The sequence below is a fragment of the Macadamia integrifolia genome, unplaced genomic scaffold (genome assembly GCF_013358625.1).
Source record: "Macadamia integrifolia cultivar HAES 741 unplaced genomic scaffold, SCU_Mint_v3 scaffold641, whole genome shotgun sequence".
NCBI classification, from domain to species: Eukaryota; Viridiplantae; Streptophyta; class Magnoliopsida; order Proteales; family Proteaceae; genus Macadamia; species Macadamia integrifolia.
In genome coordinates this window covers 19,241-40,079 of record NW_024870504.1, presented here as the reverse complement: position 1 = coordinate 40,079, position 20,839 = coordinate 19,241, and the positions used below count along the sequence as shown (strand labels likewise).

Sequence of the window (20,839 nt, the reverse complement as noted above, 5' to 3'; positions counted from 1 at the left end):
ACGACAGACTATCCCAGTTCAAGATGTTCCTGGTATAGACCCTAGGGTAGCACAACAGGCTACTGGTATAGCACATGGTGGAGAAGTACCACCTCATCAACACCAAGGCATGTATGTGGCACTAGGTGAGAATGCCCCACCTCATTTACATCTCTAGTACCATCAACACCATCCAGAGGGTGATGTTTTGCCACTGCCACTGGCTATAACAGCATGGGCACAACATGATGTTATGAATGCGATTGGTACTTTAGTCAATGCTATCCATGAATAGTCAACTTCAGTAGCAACTGGCCGTTATACCCAATATACTCAGGGAACAGAGATGACTAGAATGTTGGAGAAGTTCAAAAGGTTAGGACCCTTGGAGTTTATGGGCATTGGATCAAATCCCCTTCAGCCTCCGACTTGGATAAAGGAAATGGAGATGATATTTGAGCTACTTGATATCATAGACCTACAGAAGGTGGCTTGTGCTACTTTTATATTGAGGGGTGAGGTAGCATATTGGTGGAATTCTACCCACCGTACTCTTGAGGAAGGTCCACAACTATTGACTTGGGCTAAATTCATAGGTGCCTTTTTGGACCAGTACTTTCCAATTGATTTGCGACAGAAGAAGGAATGTGAGCTTCTTCAATTGAAGCAGGGTTCTAACCCATTATCTGAGTATGTTCAAAAATTTCAGGAGCTTTCGATATTTGCTCCTCATGTCATGGATATAGATGAATGTAAGGCTCGACAGTTTGAGAGGGGGTTAAGTCCCCACATCCAGGCTAGCATTATCATTTTGAAATTGCCTACCTACAAAGATGTGCTCGAATGGGATAGGATGTTTTCTGGGTGTGGTACAGGACCACCTCCTATTGAGGATAGAAGTCATGGGAAACGTCCACAAGCTCCATCTGATGCTCGATTTACTCCTTCCCTAAAACAACAGAGATCTAGAGATGACCAACAAGCTTCTATGGTTGTTTGTCCCAAGTGTGGGAAGTCACACCGAGGTCAGCGCTTACTTGGGGTTAATGTTTGTTTTAGATGTGGATTGTATGGGCATATGGCTAGAGATTGCATGAATCAGGGCAATCAGGGTGGACAGCAGTGCCAGTCCAGCCAGTTCTACCAACCACGCTAGGATCGCCAAACTTTTCAGGGCCAACAAATGCAACAGACCAAGCAGATAGGACAAGGATCGGAGAGTGTTCATAGTACCCACAGTGACCAAAAGCCTAGAGCTCAAGGTAGGGTCTTTTCCATGATTGCAGAGGATGCAGAGACTTCACCATCAGTGGTGTCAAGTACCCCTACACTAAATTATAAATCATTTTGCCCTTGTTTAATATGATTAAGTTAGTAGAATCTCATATAGATTAAACTTACAATATGATAATTGTTATGATGCATGTCAGGTATGTTAAGCATTGCAGAGTAGTTTGCATATACATTATTTGACTCAGGGTCCACACATTCATTTATCTCGAACTCTTTTGCTACAAGGATATGTGTATTCCCCACAATCATGAATCACTAGCTATGTGTAGCTACTCCATCAGGAGCTATGATATTAACGGATATAGTGTATGAGACTTGTACTATACAAATTGAGGGTAGAAAGCCAGCAGCAAATCTGGTACTACTAGAGATGAAAGATTTCGATGTGATATTGGGCATGGATTGGTTGACCACCTTCCATGCCTGTATTCACTGTTTTGAGAAAGAAGTGGTTTTCAGACTAAAAGATGAGGAAGAGTTCAAGTATTCCGAAGTTAAGTTGGGTGTATCATCGCTCCCATTAATATCAGCCATCCAGGCTAGGCGATTGATCCAGCAGGGGTGCGAAGGCTACCTTGCCAACATTATAGATACAAGGGTACAAGGACCTGCTTTGGTAGACATAGGGGTTGCTAGAGACTTTCCAGATGTGTTTCCTGATGACCTAGATGTCTTGCCGCCTGATAGAGAGATAGAGTTTTGTATTGAGCTAGTGCCGGGCACAACCCCAATCTCTAAGGCACCATATAGAATGGCACCGACAGAATTGAAGGAGTTGAAGAAGCAGCTACAAGAACTTCTGAACAAGGGGTTTATTAGACCTAGTTCATCCCCTTGGGGAGCACCTGTATTATTTGTTAAAAAGAAAGATGGGTCAATGAGATTTTGCATTGACTACAGAGAGTTGAATAAGGTCACCATTAAAAACAAGTATCTGTTACCAAGGATAGATGGCATGTTTGACTAGTTGCAAGGGGCAAAGGTCTTTTCCAAGATTGACCTTAGGTCAGGGTATCATCAGTTGAAGATTAGGAAAGATGATATCCCCAAGATTAACCTTAGGTCAGGGTATCTTCAGTTGAAGATAGGGTCCTGGTATAGACCCTATGGACACTGAGTTCTTAGTTATGTCATTTGGATTAACTAATGCACCAACAACATTTATGGACATGATGAACCGAGTCTTCCATGAGTTCCTAGATCGGTTCGTTATAGTGTTCATTGATGACATCTTGGTTTACTCCAAGAGTGAGGAGGTACATTAGGAACATTTAAGGATAGTGCTTCAAATATTGAGGGAGCACCAGTTGTTCACCAAGCTTAGTAAATGTGATTTTTGGTTAGACCAGGTGAAATTTTTAGGCCACGTGATATCTGAAGATGGCATTTCAGTTGATCCCAATAAAATTGAGGCTATGATGAATTGAGCTAGACCAACCAGTGTTATAGAGGTCCGAAGTTTTCTAGGACTGGTCAGATACTATAGAAGATTTGTGGAGGGATTCTCCAGCATTTCCCTTCCCTTGTCTAAGCTGACAAGGAAGAGTGTTCGGTTCAATTGGACTGAGGAATGTGAAGAGAGCTTCAAGGAACTAAAACGGAAGCTGACCAGTGCACCACTATTGACCTTACCTTTGAGTTCAGAAGGGTTTGTGATCTACAGTGATGCTTCCAGAAAAGGACTTGGTTGTGTACTTATGCAGCACAGGAAGGTAGTAGCTTATGCCTCTCAGCAGTTGAAGCCGTATGAGCGGAACTATCCTACACATGATCTCAAACTTGCAGCAGTGGTGCATGCCTTAAAGATTTGGAGGCACTACCTATATGGGGAGAAGTGTGAGATCTTCACTGACCACAAAAGTCTAAAATACATCCTCACACAAAAAGAATTAAATATGAGGCAAAGAAGGTGGTTGGAATTGATGAAAGACTATGACTGTACCATTAGCTACCACCCAGGCAAGGCAATTGTGGTAGCTGACGCATTGAGTAGGAAGTCTCAGGGGATTTCAGCAGCGCTTCTAACTAGCCAGCCACACCTACTAGAGGATATACAGAGTCTTGACCTAGAGATTATAGTGAAAAATACCACATCCTTGATGGCAGCTTTGACAGTACAACCAACATTGATTGACAGAATCAAGTCTGCACAAGGGAATGATATGTCCTTAGAGAGAATTAGGAAGGAAGTTCAAGAGAGCAAAAAGCCAGATTTTTCTGTGTTCATTGATGGGACTTTGAGATTCTAAGGTAGGTTATGTGTGCCAAATGACACCGAGGTGAAATAGCTCATCCTAAGTGAGGCACACTCCTCACCCTACGCTGTACATCCAGGTGGTACCAAGATGTATCACGATCTTAGGGAGGTTTATTAGTGGAACAATATGAAGAGAGAGATTGCAGAGTACATATAAAGATGCCTAACCTGTCAGCAAGTGAAGGCAGAGCATCAGAGGCCATCAGGACTCTTGCAGCCTTTACCCATTCCTGAGTGGAAGTGGGAGCAAATATCTATGGATTTTGTTATAGCATTGCCGAGAACTTCCAGAGGGCATGAGGCTATATGGGTCATTATTGATAGGCTGACCAAGTCAACTCATGTTCTACCTATTAGGATGAATTATTCACTAGAAAAATTAGCCCAGTGTATATAGATGAGATAATTAGGTTACATGGAGTGCCAATTACTATAGTGTTAGACAGAGAACCTAGGTTCACTTCACGTTTTTGGCAAAGTTTACAGAAAGCCATGGGCACTCAACTTGACTTTAGCACAGCTTTTCATCCGCAGATAGATGGAAAAACATAGAGGACCATTCAAATATTAGAAGATATGTTGAGGGCTTGCACTATAGACCTCAAGGGCAATTGGGGTGATCACCTGCCATTGGTGGAGTTTGCATATAACGACAGGTACCAGGGCACCATTGGCATGACGCCATATGAGGCTCTCTATGGTAGGAAGTGTAGATCTCCAATATGTTGGGATAAGGTAGGAGAAAGGAGGTTGTTAGCACTAGAGATTTTACAAAGGACCTATGACCTATGATAAGGTCGAGTTGATTTAGAAGAGGATTAAGACAGCCCAGAGTTGACAGAAAAGCTATGCAGATAATAGAAGGAAGACTCTAGAATTCGAGGTGGGAGATATGATATTTCTTAAGGTGTCACCTATGAAGGGAGTCATGAGGTTTGGGAAAAAGGGCAAGTTGAGCCCTAGATATGTGGGACCGTTTGAAATCCTAGATAGGATTGGGAAAGTGGCTTATTGAGTTGCATTACCACCTGCCTTATCTAGTATGCACAATGTATTTCATGTATCTATGCTCAAAAAGTATGTAGTAGACCCTTCCCATGTGCTAAGATATGAACCTCTACAGTTAAAAGAGGATTTGTCCTACAAAGAAGTACCTATACAGATTTTGGAAAGTAAACGACAAGTACTTCATAATCGGAAGATCTCTTAAGTGAAGGTGCTTTGGAAGAATCACACAATTCAAGAGGCATCATGGGAACGAGAAGAGGACATGCAGTCCAATTACCCACATCTTTTGGACAATTGAGGTACGTACAAATTTCGAGGGTGAAAATTTTATAAGGGGGGAGGAATGTAATACCCCTCCCTATTTCCAATTTAAATGGGTTTTCTGTTTTCTTTTGTAAAAATCTTGTGTGATTCAGCTTAGGGACCTAACCCAAACCATTGTGTAATACCCCTCCCTATTTCCAATTTACATGTTTGTGATGGTAATATATATTTATATATATATATATATATATATAATAATTTCATATGTAATTATAGATATCAATGTCATTAACGGGAACAAATAAGATAGTAGTTGGAATGGTTTGAAAATAGGACAAAAAAAGACAAAGGGGAGTTAAAGATGAGAGACTTTTTGGGATGGGATGACCATGTATATATGACATTGCACAAAAGGGAGTAATATAATATATAAATATTAATTTCATTGCACAAAAGGGGGGCTTGTCTATTGTCAGTGGAGAAGAAAATGAGAGGAAGAGTGAGATGAAGTTGGGTGGGACCAACCTATCCTCTCCCTATTAACCCACCTCCCTCATTTGTTAGCTAAGAGACAAAGAAGAAAATCAAGAAAAGAAGAAAATCAAGAAAAGAAGAAGATAAGAGAAGAAAAAGGGGGAGGAATGCTCACGTACTAAGAGAGAGGGAGGGACTTGTGTGAGAGTGATGGATGGGGAGAGAGAGAGACATGGACATGCAAAAGGGATAGGTGGAGAGAGAAAGGGGAAGGGAGAGTAAGGGTTTTTTTTGTAAAGGGAGGATGTGCATACAAATATTTCAATAAGAAAGAAAGGAAAGAAAAGAAGGGAAAGCAAAGAAGAGAGTAAGAGGGAGATGGACTATTGGGATGGCTGTGATTTTCTCAAATTCAGGTAAAGAAAGTGGAGAAAAAGAGGAGGAGAGAAAGACTCCAACAATTTTGGTGGAGGAAGAACTTCACAATTAAAATTTGAGAAAAGAAAGAGGAAGTGGAGGTGAGGTTCTTAGCTTTTCAAACCTTAGTTCTTCCATGGTTACATGAGTTTTAAAAGAAAGAGAAGAGAGAGAGAGAGAGAGAGAGAGAGAGAGAGAGAGAGAGAGAAGTGAGTTGGGAGAGGGAGCTCCTGCCAAGGCCAAGTTGTAGCCCAACCTCATGGCTTGCTACTGTCCAGCTGAGGTTTTGGCTTCTCCTCCCTTATTTTGGTATTTTTAAATCAACTTTGTTTAGTATAATTATGAAAAAGAAACAAAAGAAAGGAGAAGTTTATGGCTACGTATATATGAAATGATTGTGTAACATGGCCCTGCTAAGGTCCTACTAAGACTACTAATATGGATTTATCATAATCATTAGACAACATGGTGGACCATGATCAAATAAGTTAACTACCCACTATCTTAGTCAATATTTATTGATTAAAGTACTACTAAGAGTCGATTATGTACCATGGACTGCTGTGTAATATGAAAGTTCGATCATTAAAGGAATTCTTGAATTCCAAGAGTACGCAGTCAGCCCAGACGTACTTTACCAAAATGGCCATGACTTCTTTTATAAAATAGTAAATGACGTTCCATCTATTTTGTAAGAAAATAGACTCATATATCTTTCTATCCATATAGGGCATGGATACTAGTTCCTTCGAAATTGGTACAGGTTTGACACGAAAGTTACCCAAAAATAGTGGACTGTAATTACTATTTTCAGCTTCAGTCATTCAGCATAGTCTTGTGGACCTATTTTGGGTCGTTAGGCCATTTAGAAATGCTCCCACATCAATCAGAGATTAAGAAACCTATGTAAAAGCCTAAGTATATAATTTGGTTGGAGGGTGAGTTTAAAGTAAAAGGATCAAGTTCGGCAGCCGGTAGCGTATATAACAAAGTGAAAGCTTAAGTTTAGGAGTGATTACATACTTGAGTCATTAACTTTGAAATAATAAATTCTTATGTAGGTGATAAAATTGCCAGAGAACGTTAGCAGAAAGTGGTTCTCACAGTAATTTTTGGACATCATCTACAGGTGAGGGGAATTCAGCCATATCCTCGCATGTTTTGCCATTTAAAGTATAAATGTATGTCATTGCCTCTAAGATCTGTTTTATGTTTTTATATGTATCAAAATATTTTTTTCATGGTTTTATTTATAAGTGTGAGGCATGATAGACATAAGATAAAATTAAGACGTAAAATGGACCGAAGCTAAAAGTTGTCAAAGTCCTTTCCAACAGAGGAACTGGGAAGGATAATGGGGTCTTTTAATGCCCACCTTGCTACTATGGGACAGTCAGGGGAGGACCAATAAGGGCTCCAGCAATATCCTGCTCCACCCAAATGTTAAAATTGACAGTGACAACTGGATGCCAAAGCTGGTAAGCAAGACAACAAAGAATAAAAAAATAAAAGAAAAGATTAAAGATACATTCTCAAGGCACGACCCAGATCCTTTGAGCTAAAAAGCAAGAAAAGGGCGAGGCGTTGAGAGATGAACTTGTGGGATGAATTCTCAAGACACGACCCAGATCCTTTGAGCTCAAGAGCAAGACAAGGGCGAGGCATTGAGGGAAAACATCCTACCCAAAAGTAAGAAAGTAAAGGTAAAAGAATAAGAAAAAGAGTAAGAAAGAAGAGATAGGTTAAAGAGGAAAAGGATAATGTTGAGGTTGATGATTATTTGATTTTGAATGTCATGCATGTCAGTATATGTATGATCAGATATATTATATTTTCAAATTTATGCATTGACAAAAGTAGCACGTGATTTGTATGATGTTTCTTTGGTCATGCATGTTTTACTCCATGATATGATTGTGTTTTCCTCACTAAGCTAGTTGAGCTTACCCCATGATATATAACTATTTTACAAAGCCAGAACATGTGCCATGTCGTTGTGCACAATGTTTATTTGGTGATAGAGGTGCTGATTTTCCTTCCTCCAAAGAATAATCTGAAGATATAACTATTCCAGACTTTGCTAGACTTTTTGAAAGAATGTTGTAATAACTTTACAATGGATGACAGTACGTTTAATGTATTTGATAGATATAGACATATTAAGACTGTTAATGTGTAATGAAGTTAAAAATATGACGACTTAGCTTCTGCTGTAGAAATTTTGATATGTTTTCAGATTAGTTTCTGCTACGTATATGTGTTTAGGTAAGAGCATTTTAAGATTATGCTGTTATTTAACGTTGACCTGCGAAGCTTGCTGTAATACCCTACTTCTTAAACCCAGTCTGATTACATGGCTGACCCGATTTAACTATGCAGGACCCAAACCGGAGAGAGTTAGAGCGGGCTCCTTATGGACTATGATGGAAAGGGTGACCTTAAACATCGGCTGGCCCGACAAGTCCGAACCAGTGCCAGAAGAGATAGGAGTACCCAAGCCGTGTACATGCACCTACCATAAGGCCATGTACGGATAAAGTAGGTATTGTAGCCGTATATTAATGTATATACATATACTACATCGTATGCCAAGGGTGGGGTTCGTGCCGAGGCCCGAACTCTGTCAAAATCCCAAGTTTTGGCCCTCAGGTGGGCGGACGGGTGGGCGGACAGGTGGGCACACCCACCCACCTGAGTGACCCATCCAGGTGAACTATTTAGTTATTTAGGAAGTATATATATAGAGCATTTATGATTTTCTTTTATTTTCATTTATGACACTCGTACGTTGGTGAGGATAGTAAAGAGGAGAGAGAAAAGAAAGGGGAGAAGAAGGGAAGAGAAGGTAGAGGAAGAAGAGAAGGATTTCAGCGGCGCCGAAGCTTGATCTTCCCATTTCGGCACCGGAAGAGTGATCTTCAACACTAGATCTACATTTAGAGGTAAGCAAAGTTGGGTTCCTTAAACATTCACCATACCCAAGTAAAACCGTTGATTCGAGTAGGGTTTCTTGAGATCTTGTAAATCCCCTTTGAGATGATGAATCTAAGGTTTAATAAATGACTTATGTGTTGATCTTAAAGGATTTGAAGAGGTATCGACAAGGTTGGAGAAGCATTGTGGGTTTGAAGTGATTTTGAGGGTTTGAAGGTGTTCTTGAGCAAAGAAGGTAAGATGGTTTCCCATCACTTGAATCTAACTTAGATCTAGGTTAGAACCATCCTATAAGACATTGAAACTGTTAAGAATGGGTTGGGAAAAGCCCCATTTGAATCCCCAAAGAATGGAGGAAGTTGGGAAGAAACAGCAGTTTTCCCGCCAAGACCGGTGGGTAGGACCGGTGGGCCATCTGGCCCGCCTATGAGCACCCACCTGAGAGGGCAGGGCCTTCGGGCACAACCGACGGGCCAGACCGGTGGGCTAACCGGTGGGCCAGACCGGTGGGCTAACCGGCGGGCCACCCTGCCCGTCGGTCTTAGCAGGGCCCCCTGGCCCAATTGGTGGGCCAGACCGGTGGGCCAACCGGTGGGCAGGTTGGCCCGTCGGTCCAAACCGGTGGGCCAAATCGGTGGGCCAGACAGGTGGGCTGTCTGACCCACCTGAGAGGCCCCGAAGGTGATTCTTACGTCCGATTGGACCCAAATCGGACATATGACCTTTTTTTAACGTTCTTAGCATGATTTTTTCATCGGATCTCGTTAATTTTGATCCTAAAATGGTGAAGTACTAACCCCGCTCAATCATGTTAGGTTCACCAAATCCTACACTTCTCGTACCGGATCTCACCCGTACCGAACGGGAATCCTTGTACACTACAGGTAAGTGGGGAGAGGACGTTTGGCCTTATTTCAAGGCATTGTTTGACATTCATTTACTTGTATCTAGTCTAGTCATGCCATCATGAATATGTTATGTAGATTAGTCATCCTCACATTGTTATGCATGTGTGCTATGTTTACTTTCTAAATGTCAAGTGATGAGATGCTTATGTGATTGAATGTTGACATCATTGTGCATGATGCATTGATAGACTAGATGCCGTAGTCAGCTTGGAAACGACTGCATTGGTGGCCCGTGGTATGGGACGCGGTGGCATTATGCAATCGTACTATTATCATATAGGAGCATGCGGTTTAGGATTTCACTTTTCCATGCTACGTCCCTTCCCAACAGGGGTTGAGGTGTTGGATTACCATTTGGGGGGAAGCAGTGGTCGCGGTTTTTGGGTCACTGTGGCGGTTAGACATAATGCCCAATGGGTCAATAGGACAGTCGGCAACCCCGGTGGTACATTCAAGAGGGCCAATCGTACTGCTTTTAAATTGCTGGAGTCAGCACCTTTAATTTCAATCATTTACTTTTCTGTTGAGAACCGATGGATGGCATTGTCTTTACTTTTTTGAATACTCATGGTGGGCCTTCTCCGATAGCCCTATGGGCGTATCGCGGGATGGAGTTCGCGGCTCGTACCCAGAGTATACGCGCACTGTGGCTGTAGTAGCACTAAACCAAAGACTTAGTAATGTTGCTTAGGTGGATGTGATTTAAAATGTATTACATAGCATGTAGTGCATATGATTGTGTTTGATGTGTGGACTGCTGTGTGGTCCATCTTACCACTTACTGAGCTAGTGAGCTCATCCCACGGGTACCCCCCTTTTTAGATGATTTTGTAGGTCATACATCTGACGAGCACAGGGTGGGTCCCACAGTGGAGTTCCCTGAAGAGGACTGGTGGGCCCCTGAGGAGTTAGAGCACGGCATTGACTACTCGTGCGAGAGTTGTGCTGCGGGACCGTACTTCTGAGGCTGAGCTGAGCTCTACCATGTGAGGTCGAGCTGGGCTCAACCCTTGATGCTGAGCTGAGCTCTAGCCTTTGATACCGAGCCGAGCTGTGTACTCTGATTATTTTGATGGTTTCCTTTATGTACTTGATATGTGAATTGTACTTTTATTGTGTAAATATCATGCCTTCGGGCCCACATGTATATAACTATTATATCACAATTCGGGTATCAAGTATTATGAGATTATTCACAGGTAAAACTTAGTCTTTCGCTGATCTGATGAGTTTTTATTAGTCATGTGTATGCTGTGGTGGAATACAGTATTAGATGATCTTGGCAGGGTTGGCTTAACCGGTGTTAACCGGGTCACTGGCCCGGTTCAGGGTGAACAGGGTGTGACAAATGGTGGTATCAGAGCGTGATGCTCTGCTTCACTCATAGCATACCATTAGAATCCCGTAGACTCTATAATAGGGAAATGGGGTTGGGTTAATGTAAAAGCTTTAAAGAGTAAAAGCCAAAGAATGAAATATTAAAAAGGGTTGCATTAGATGTTGCATTCATGGCATACGTGAGAGCAGATAAAAGGTAAATAAATTGGTGTTATAACCTATAAAGTACTAGTTTGACGAGATTTCGGTAGCATAACGGCGTAAAATGAGATTTCCAAAAATTTTTCACACAAACACCTGATAAACAATATATTCATGTATGACAATGATCACAAGTAGCAAAATACACCATAACTAAACTACACAAGTATTCAACATATGAATTCACCACAAAAATCACTATCAAAATATATTATTCCACAAATGATTCCGGTCACAGTGCAAATACAAGGAATAAGAAGAAATGAAATATACAACAAGGTCCACATAAAGGAAAATAGATAAAAGCTGGTGTGGGTGACCTAAGCCTTCACTGATCATCGTCGTCGTCATCAATGATCACCACGTTCGCCAGAGGCCTAGAGTTGACGTCGAGGCGATGGTCGTAGTAGTCAAACCTCGGGTTCACCAACCGTACCGCCCTCCGTAGTCGGCCAAGATCTATTGATATGGCGTTGGTCGTGGTGCTCAAGTCCTGGCCCAGTTGGAGAAAGGAGTTCTCCAAAGTAGCCTGCCTCTCCAGGATGTGTTCCTCCCTGGAGGCACTCTCGTCCAGCCTTCTCAGTAGCTGAACTTGGCCATCCTGTAAGGCCCGCATGGTGGACATCATACCCTCGAAGTCGTATGCACCACTCCCAGGTGGTGGGGCTCTATGCGGTGAGGCTGCAGCTCTAGAGGGACTAGGATCGGGACCTCTCGACTCCTGAGGCATGTCACCACCCACCAAATCATCCTTCTCGTCCTGAGGAATGTAGTCCTCATCCTCCCCGCTGGACTCCTCCTCCATGTGGACATCCTCCATAGGGGCAGCCCTCCTACCCCTACCTCTCTGAGCTCCTGCTCTCGGAGGTGTATCCATAATGGTATGGAGACCCATCCTCAGGAGGTTACACCGGTCGAACCTATCCGCCGGAGTCTTCCCCTCCTCGCCACTCAAGTCCACCTTGAAGAACTCAAAGATCCTAGTGAGGATCCTGCCATAGGGGAATCCTCCATCCTCAGGGTGGGAAGTGTGGTGCTCCATCGTCTTGAGAATGATGTACGGAAGGCATAAGTGCTCGACACCTCCCTCTGTGGCCTTGTAGATGCACAACGTGATGAAGGCCACCATGAAACCCACCTGGTTCCGATGACCTCCTCTGGGGAGCAGGTTGAACTGGACCAAATGGGCAAATAAGCGAACCTCGGGGTAGAAGGACGTCTTGGACTCCGAACGGGTGCTGCTACTGCAGATGGTCTCGTAGATGGTCTCTTGCTCCTAGGAGGACTGTAGTATCGGTGCCCAGCTGCTGATATGCCCAAGATGTTGGCCAAGGTATCCACAGTCAGCTGGATGTCTACCCCCTTCACCAAGCTGACTATGGTGAACTCCCCATACGGATAAGACACCTCCAAGTTGCAGTAGAACCAGCGGACTAGCTGCTCGTAGCACAGACGGTCTACATGGAGGATAGACTCCCAGCCCACTGCTGAGAACCTCTCCTAAAGCTGAGCCTTGTGGAAGTCGTCGACTACCACGGTCTTCTCCATCATCACCGACCTCTTCAGGAAAATCGGCCAGTTGGCTGCTGCCTCTGCACTATGGAAGAGCTCCTCATCATAGTCTGTAGGGTCAGACCAGGCAGGTTCGGGTCTCTCTGTGCGGAGGGCTAAAGAGCTGGTTTCCTCACTCTTCCGCTTAGAAGCGGTAGTCTTACGTCGAACGCCAGAGGAAGAGGGTCCCTTGCCGGTGCGAGATGACATCCTGGCAAGAAGAAAAGAAAGTGGGGTGAGTAAAGAAAGGAAAATGACAACAGTAAAGGGAAGCCCCAAAACCCAAATTCTCGCAAAATGGAAAAGGCGACAAGCTAGAAATGATAGGGAGCCTATGGACATGATGCACGGTAAGTGACAAAGCGGAGACATGATAAAACAGCAAAACGACAGCAAAGAGCATATGTAACATGAGAGGATTCGATTCCAATGCGCAAATTCATTCACAATGGAGTAAAACTTGAAACCATAGGACTAAGACGAAATGCCATGGTAGCGGGACCATAGGACTAAGACGAAATGCCATAGTAGCGGGATCATGAATGTACAAAAACATACCCAAATAGACTATGGAGGTCCACAAATACAAGTATGCGATGAAAATCAAGGAAACCCAATACAAAATAGGGGTTTTTCATGGGAAGACATGGGGATTCCAAGCAAAAGAGACATTTCGTGAATTGTATAGCATGTTAAGCACAAATCAAGTGTAATGCATCACAAATGAATCATTAATTGGAGAAAAGAGCGAGAATTGAAGAAATCCCCAAATTGGGAAAACTAGGGCACGAATTGGGGTTTTCTCCAAATGAGGAGATAAAATCCTAATAAACTACAAATGACCACAATAAAAACATCACAATCACATGGAAATACTATTCTATGGAAAGAAATGTGGAAGGAAAGCCTAGATTAAGGTCTACACATACATTTTACTCCCCAAGAGGAAATTCTGAGAAAGGTGAAGAAGAGACTTACTTGGAAGTAGGGAGAGTTGAATCTTCTCAAAAGAACCGAGTTGATGAGTGGAACCGCGAGTGGAAGCGCCAAGGAGACCTCCAAGATCTCCCAAGGAAGAAAGGGAGAGAGAGAAAGAAGAAGGGAACGAAGTAAGATAGAACAGGGCCCTACGAGCCCTGTTCATGATTTTACTTGGCCAGGACCGGCCGGCCGACCTGTGGGCCCCCTTGCCCACCGGTGTCACCCACCGATTTGAGGTACTGGGACCAACGGGCCCGACCAGTGGGCCCCTACCCGCTGGTGCAACCCACCGGTAGTGTAAACTTGGGAAATTTTGAAATTTTTTTTTTATTATTAACATGTTTATATTGATTATTATTATTATTATTATTCCTATATTAATGTGTTATGGTCAAGTGGGACCATTGACATATCTGTTGGGGCATTGGCCCTGTATCTTGGAATTAGGTTACGGTTAATTACAGACTATCATACACTACAATACCTTATGTGATGGCATATAATTGTATGCCGAAACCAATTCTACGGTGTTTAACCAATATGGTGTGTGATATGTTCCAGGTACAGGGATACGATGGTACGTACTAGATCCGGTAGCAATGCCCGAGGTACCTCCCGGGGTCCTCGTCCGGTCGGTCGACCACTGAATCCCAGGAGGTCCCGCTCTGTGGGGCAAACCTCACCTCCACTACCTCCAGAGACCCTCGGTCAGGGTGGGGCACATGGGAACCCACCTATGACTACACTCCCGGACCCTCCACCGGTTATTACTCCGAGAGATGTTGCTACTATAATTCAGCAGTCACAACAGGATTTTCAGCAACAAATGCTTCAGCAACAACAAGCATTTATGATTGCTATTCAGTAACAATTGGACCTTTCTCAATCAGGTCAACCTCCCCGAGTACTCACTCCACAGAACCTGCCTGTAGGGTCGGGAACGGGACCACAAGTGGGGGGTACACCTCCAATTCCACCATTTGGTATTCCTCAGTATGGGGTGCCTCCCCCATATTCTTACTATCCGGCTTATGCTCCTAACTTCCCACCGACGAATAATACGTCAAGGGTAGTGGAGTCATTCAAGAGGAACTTACCACCGGTATTCTCTAAGGTAGGGAGTGATCCTCTGGAACGGGACCAATGGATCCAAGAACTAGAGAAAATATTTGAGGTGCTTGAGTGCACGGACGCACAGAAACTCATTTGTGCTGGGTTACAACTCAAGAAGGAGGCAAATTCTTGGTGGCAAGCCTCCAAGCCCATATTGCTGGCTGCCCATCCAGAACCCACTTGGGAACAGTTCAAGGAGTTGTTCTTGGGCAACCATTATCCACGCAGCTTTAGAGACCGCAAGGAGACTGAGTTTATGGCTTTAACTCAAGGAGGTAAGACTGTCCTNTCCGGGCCTCGGCACGAACCCCACCCTTGGCATACGATGTAGCATACGTATATACCTTAAAATACGGATATAATACCTGCTTTATCCGTACATGGCCTTATGGTAGGTGCATGTACACAGCTTGGGCACTCCTGTCTCTTCTGGCACTGGCTCGGACTTGTTAGGCCAGCTGGTGTTTAAGGTCACCCGTGCCTTCATAGCCCATAAGGAACCCGCTCTAATTTCCTCTGGCTCGGTTTCTGCATGGTCAAACCGGTTCAACTGCGAAGATTCCTAAAGGGCCTAAAAGCATCCATTGGGTCCGTACTTGAGGTCTTGGATTTGACTGACTATGGCCAGATTGTGCAGAAGGCCATGACCATGGAGGATAAGCAAAGGGGAGAACAGTCCCTCACCCCTGGACTGTGGAAGAGAACAAACCCATTTCCGAATATGGGGAACTCCTCCAAGGCATACCGCGGATCATACAGTTCTGGGCCTATGTATAAGCAGCCCTATAGGCCATCTGGCTACCCTCCTAGACCAGCTAGTGGTACTGGGTCCATCTCTTTTCGCCCGAACACTAGTGCGGCACCTACAGCTCCAAGGCCACCTCGACCTCCATCTACAACGGGGCAAGTGCAGAGGGGCCCCGCCCCAGTCCCGACATCTCAGATTCGTTGCTTCAACTGCCATTCATATGGGCATTATGCAAAAGACTGTCAGGTCAGACCAGCCTTACCCTCCAGTTAACCCTCTGCGTACCGACCTCCCTTAGCCCGGGGGAATCAACCGCAGGGAAGGATGTATGCTCTATCAGCCGAGGAAGCAGAGGCCAGTACAGAAGTAGTAGCAGGTACATTTTAAATTAAGAAATTCATTATGATTAATATTGATGACCTGCTGAAATTATATGCATTGTTATACTAGGTATCCTACCCATATCAGGCATACCAGCCTATGTTTTATTCGATTCAGGAGCTACTCATTCATTCGCATCTAAGAGATTTGTAGAGAAACTTGGGATGTCACCCAGGATCCTAAATCACGAAATGATTGTTAGTATGCCTACGGGTAAAGTTACACAGTTGAAGGAAGTATATGGGTCGTGCCCATTGGAAATTAGTAGAAAGAATTTTGAGGCACAACTCATTAAGTTCAATATGCAGAATTTTGATGTTATACTAGGTATGGATTGATTGTTGGCTCATCGAGCTAATGTGATGTGTGCGGAAAAGCTGATTAGTGTGACAGACGACAAAGGGAAAGAATTGGTATACCGAGCAGATAAAATGAAAAGGGTGAGGAAGGTCCTTGTCTCTGCTCTTCAAACGGTAAAATTGCTAGAAAATGGATGTCAGGGTTACTTAGCATCGGTACTTGATGTTGATGCAAGAATTACACCTCTAGAAGAGGTAAAGGTGGTTAAAGAGTTTCCCGATGTCTTCCCCAATGATCTGATGCATTTACCACCTGATAGAGAGTTGGAGTTTGCCATAGATTTGACTCCTGGAGCAGCTCTAGTATCTAGGGCTCCATACAGGATGGCGCCAGCTGAATTGAAGGAGTTACAGATGCAGTTGCAGGAACTATTGGAAAAGGGGTTTATTCACCCAAGTGTTTCACCTTGGGGTGCCCCAGTGTTGTTTGTCAAGAAGAAAGATGGCAGCTTGCGTATGTGCATCGATTACCGAGAATTAAATAAGCTAACCATTAAGAACCGGTATCCATTGCCACGCATTGATGATCTATTTGACCAGTTGCAGGGAGCCAGGGTATTTTCAAAGATAGACCTTCGGTCAGGCTATTATCAACTCAAGATAAAGAGCAGCGACATACCCAAGACAGCATTTAGGACTCGGTATGGTCACTATGAGTTCCTGGTGTTATCATTCGGGTTAACCAATGCACCGGCAGTGTTTATGGATCTAATGAATCGAGTATTTCAGGATGTGCTCGATAAATGGGTAATTGTTTTTATTGACGACATCTTGATCTACTCCAAGACCGAAGAGGAGCACACTCAACACTTGAGAATGGTGTTACAGAGGTTGAGGGAGCAACAGTTGTTTGCCAAGTACAGCAAGTGTGAATTATGGCTTGAACAAGTTGGATTCCTAGGGCACGTAGTGTCTAAAGCCGGAATCGAAGTAGATCCTGATAAGGTGAAAGCAGTAGTGGAGTGGAAAAGCCCCAAGAATGTCACTGAAATTAGAAGCTTCTTGGGTTTGGCTGGATACTACTGGCGTTTCATTGAGAATTTCGCCCGAATCTCAGCACCAATGACTAAATTAACCAAAAAGGGTGTGAAATTCGACTGGGCAGAGGAATGTGAGAAGAGTTTCCAGGAATTGAAGAAGAGGTTGGTGTCAGCCCCTGTGTTGACCATCCTTGAAGGCACAGGTGGAATGACAGTCTACACTGATGCTTCCAAAGTTGGTTTGGGTTGCGTTCTCATGCAACGCGGTAAAGTAATAGCGTATGCATCCCGACAACTAAAGGAGTATGAGAAGAACTACCCCACTCATGACTTAGAACTAGTCGCAGTCATTTTTGCCCTTAAGATTTGGCGACATTATTTGTATGGGGAGAAGTGTGAGATATACAGTGATCACAAAAGTCTGAAGTACTTCTTCACCCAGAAGGATTTGTACATGAGACAGAGGAGATGGCTTGAGCTCATGAAGGATTATGACTGCGACATTCATTACCACCCCGGCAAGGCAAATGTAGTGGCAGATGCGTTGAGTCAGAAGGCATAGACTGTGTCACTCTCATGCTTAGCAGTCAGCCCATCACTCGTGCAAGAGGCGATGCTAATGGATGAAGCCCTCTTGTATGAAGGGGCAACTTTAGAATTGGAACGTCAACCAGAAAACCTTAAATGGTTGACTGTATCCTTGACAGCTCTACAGGTGCATCCGGCTATTAGGCAAGAAGTAATAATGAAACAACCTTTGGATCCTGAATTGCAGCGGATCAGAGTTAAGGTTTAAGATCAAACAATGAACGACCCTGATTTTGTTCTAACCAGTGATGGGGCATTGATGTTTCGAGACAGATTGTGTGTACCCGATGATTTGGATATACAAGATAAGATAGTGCGAGAAGCACATAGCTCCGAGTACTCACTTCACCCAGGAAGTACCAAGATGTACAAAGACCTCAAACAAAATTATTGGTGGCCAAGCATGAAAGTCACAATAGCTCTGTATGTGGCGATTGGCCTCACATGCCAGAAAGTAAAAGCTGCGAGGCATCGACCTTATGGTACTCTTCAGCCACTCCCAGTACCAAAATGGAAGTGGGAGAGGATTACAATGGACTTCGTCACCGGACTACCATGTACACCTAAGGGAATGGACGCGATATGGGTGATCATTGATCGGCTTACCAAGACTGCTCATTTCATTCCCATCAAAACCAAATTCTCCATGGCCAAACTAGCACAACTTTACATGGACAACATAGTGTGCTTACATGGAGTGCCAGTGAGCATTGTTTTAGATAGGGACCCAAGGTTCACTTCCAGATTTTGGAAAAGCTTGCAGCGTGCCTTGGGATCACAGCTGAATTTGAGTACGGCTTTCCACCCACAGACTGATGGTCAGTCGGAGCAAACCATACAGATATTAGAGGACATGCTCAAGGCATGTACGATGGAGATGAGTGGTAGTTGGGAAGATTATATACCACTTATAGAGTTTGCCTATAACAGCAGTTACCAAGCTACAATTGGGATGGCTCCGTATGAGGCATTATATGGTAGGAAGTGTAGAACTCCTTTGTATTGGGATGAGGTAGGCGAACGTCGAATGTTAGGACCTGAGATGATACAGATGACTTGTGACAAAGTCGACGTTATTCGAGAACGGATTAAAGCAGCTCAGTCCCGTCAAAAGAGCTATGCGGACACCCACAGAAAAGACATTGAATTCTAGCCAGGAGAAAAGGTATTTCTCAAGATCTCTCCTACTAAAGGGTTGCAGAGGTTTCACAGAAAGGGGAAGTTGAGCCCAAGATACATTGGACCATTTGAGGTCTTAGCCCGGGTTGGCTTAGTAGCCTACATGCTTGCTCTGCCACCTTCACTTGGGGATGTTCATAGTGTATTCCATGTATCCATGCTGAAGCGATATATTCATGACCCCTCTCATGTATTACCCGTGGAGCCAGAATACCTTGAAGCTGACATGACCTATATGGAGCAACCAACTGAAATTTTGGACCGAAAGGTGAAAACCCTTCGCAAGCGCTCCATTTCCTATGTAAAGGTGCGGTGGGCTAATCATTCACTTAAAGAAGCGTCTTGGGAGAAAGAGGATGAAATGCAAGCCAAGTACCCTCATCTTTTTGATCAACCAGGTACGCAATTTCGAGGATGAAATTTTTCAGAAGAGGGGGGGATAATGTAATACCCTACTTCTTAAACCCGGTCTGATTACACGGTTGAACCGGTTTAACTATGCAGGACCCAAACCGGAGAGAGTTAGAGCGGGCTCCTTATGGACTATGATGGCAAGGGTGACCTTAAACACCGGCTGGCCCGACAAGTCCGAGCCAGTGCCAGAAGAGACGGGAGTACCCAAGCCGTGTACATGCACCTATCATAAGACCATGTACGGATAAATCAGGTATTGTAGCCGTATATTAAGGTGTGTACGTATATTACATCATATGCCAGGGGTGGGGTTCGCGCCGAGGCCCGAACTCTGTCAAAATCCCAAGTTTTGGCCCTCAGGTGGGCGGACAGGTGGGCGCACCCACCCACCTGAGTGACCCATCCATGTGAACTATTCAGTTATTTAGGAAGTATATATATAGCATTTATGATTTTCTTTTCTTTTCATTTATGACACTCGTACGTTGGTGAGGACAGTTAAGAGGAGAGAGAAAAGAAAGGGAAGAAGAAGGGAAGAGAAGGTAGATGAAGAAGAGAAGGATTTCAGCGACGCCGAAGCTTGATCTTCCCATTCCGGCACCGGGAGAGTGATCTTCAACTCTAGATCTACATTTAGAGGTAAGCAAAGTTGGGTTCCTTAAACATTCACCATACCCAAGCTTAAACCCTTGATTCGAGTAGGGTTTCTTGAGATCTTGTAGATCCCCTTTGAAATGATGAATCTAAGGTTTGATAGATGATTTATGTGTTGATCTTGAAGGATTTGAAGAGGTATTGACAAGGTTGGAGAAGCATTATGGATTTGAAGTGATTTTGGGGTTTTGAAGGTGTTCTTGAGCAAAGAAGGTAAGATGGTTTCCCTCACTTGAATCTAACCTAGATCTAGGTTAGAACCATCCTATAAGACTTTGAAAGTGTGAAGAATGGGTTAGGAAAAGCCCCCATTTGAATCCCTAAAGAATGGAGGAAGTTGAAAAGAAACAACAGTTTTCCCGCCAAGACCGGTGGGTAAGACCGATGGGCCATCTGGCCTGCCTGTGGGCACCCGCCTGAGAGGGCAGGGCCTTCGGGCACAACCGGTGGGCCAACCGGCGGGCCACCTTGCCCGCCGATCTTAACAGGGCCCCCTGGCCCAACTGGAGGGCCAGACCGACGGGCCAACCGGCAAGCCAACCTGCCCGTCGGTCCAGACCGGTGGGCCAGACAGGTGGGCTGTCTGACCCACCTGTGAGGCCCCGAAGGTGATTTTTACGTCCGATTGGACCCAAATCGGACGTGCGACCTTCTTTAGAATTCTAAACATGATTTTGTCATCGGATCTCGTTAATTTTGATTCCAAAATGGTGAAGTACTAACCCCGCTCAATCATGTTAGGTTCACCAAATCCTACGCTTCTCGCATCGGATCTCACCCGTACCGAACGGGAATCCTTGTACACTACAGGTAAGTGG

The 20,839-nt window shown here is 44.2% G+C and overlaps 1 protein-coding gene across 1 annotated transcript; it reads left to right on the top strand.

The window, feature by feature from the left end:
- The first annotated feature begins 325 nt into the window (after positions 1-325).
- Positions 326-1,135, top strand: LOC122069552. Its single transcript, XM_042633607.1, has one exon. It carries the CDS (start codon positions 326-328, stop codon positions 1,133-1,135), a length of 810 nt encoding a protein of 269 aa, XP_042489541.1.
- Positions 1,136-20,839: the final 19,704 nt, after the last annotated feature.

Coding starts and splice junctions, on each gene's coding strand:
- LOC122069552 (XM_042633607.1), top strand. CDS start 326: ATGACTAGAATGTTGGAGAAGTTCAAAAGGTTAGGACCCTTGGAGTTT.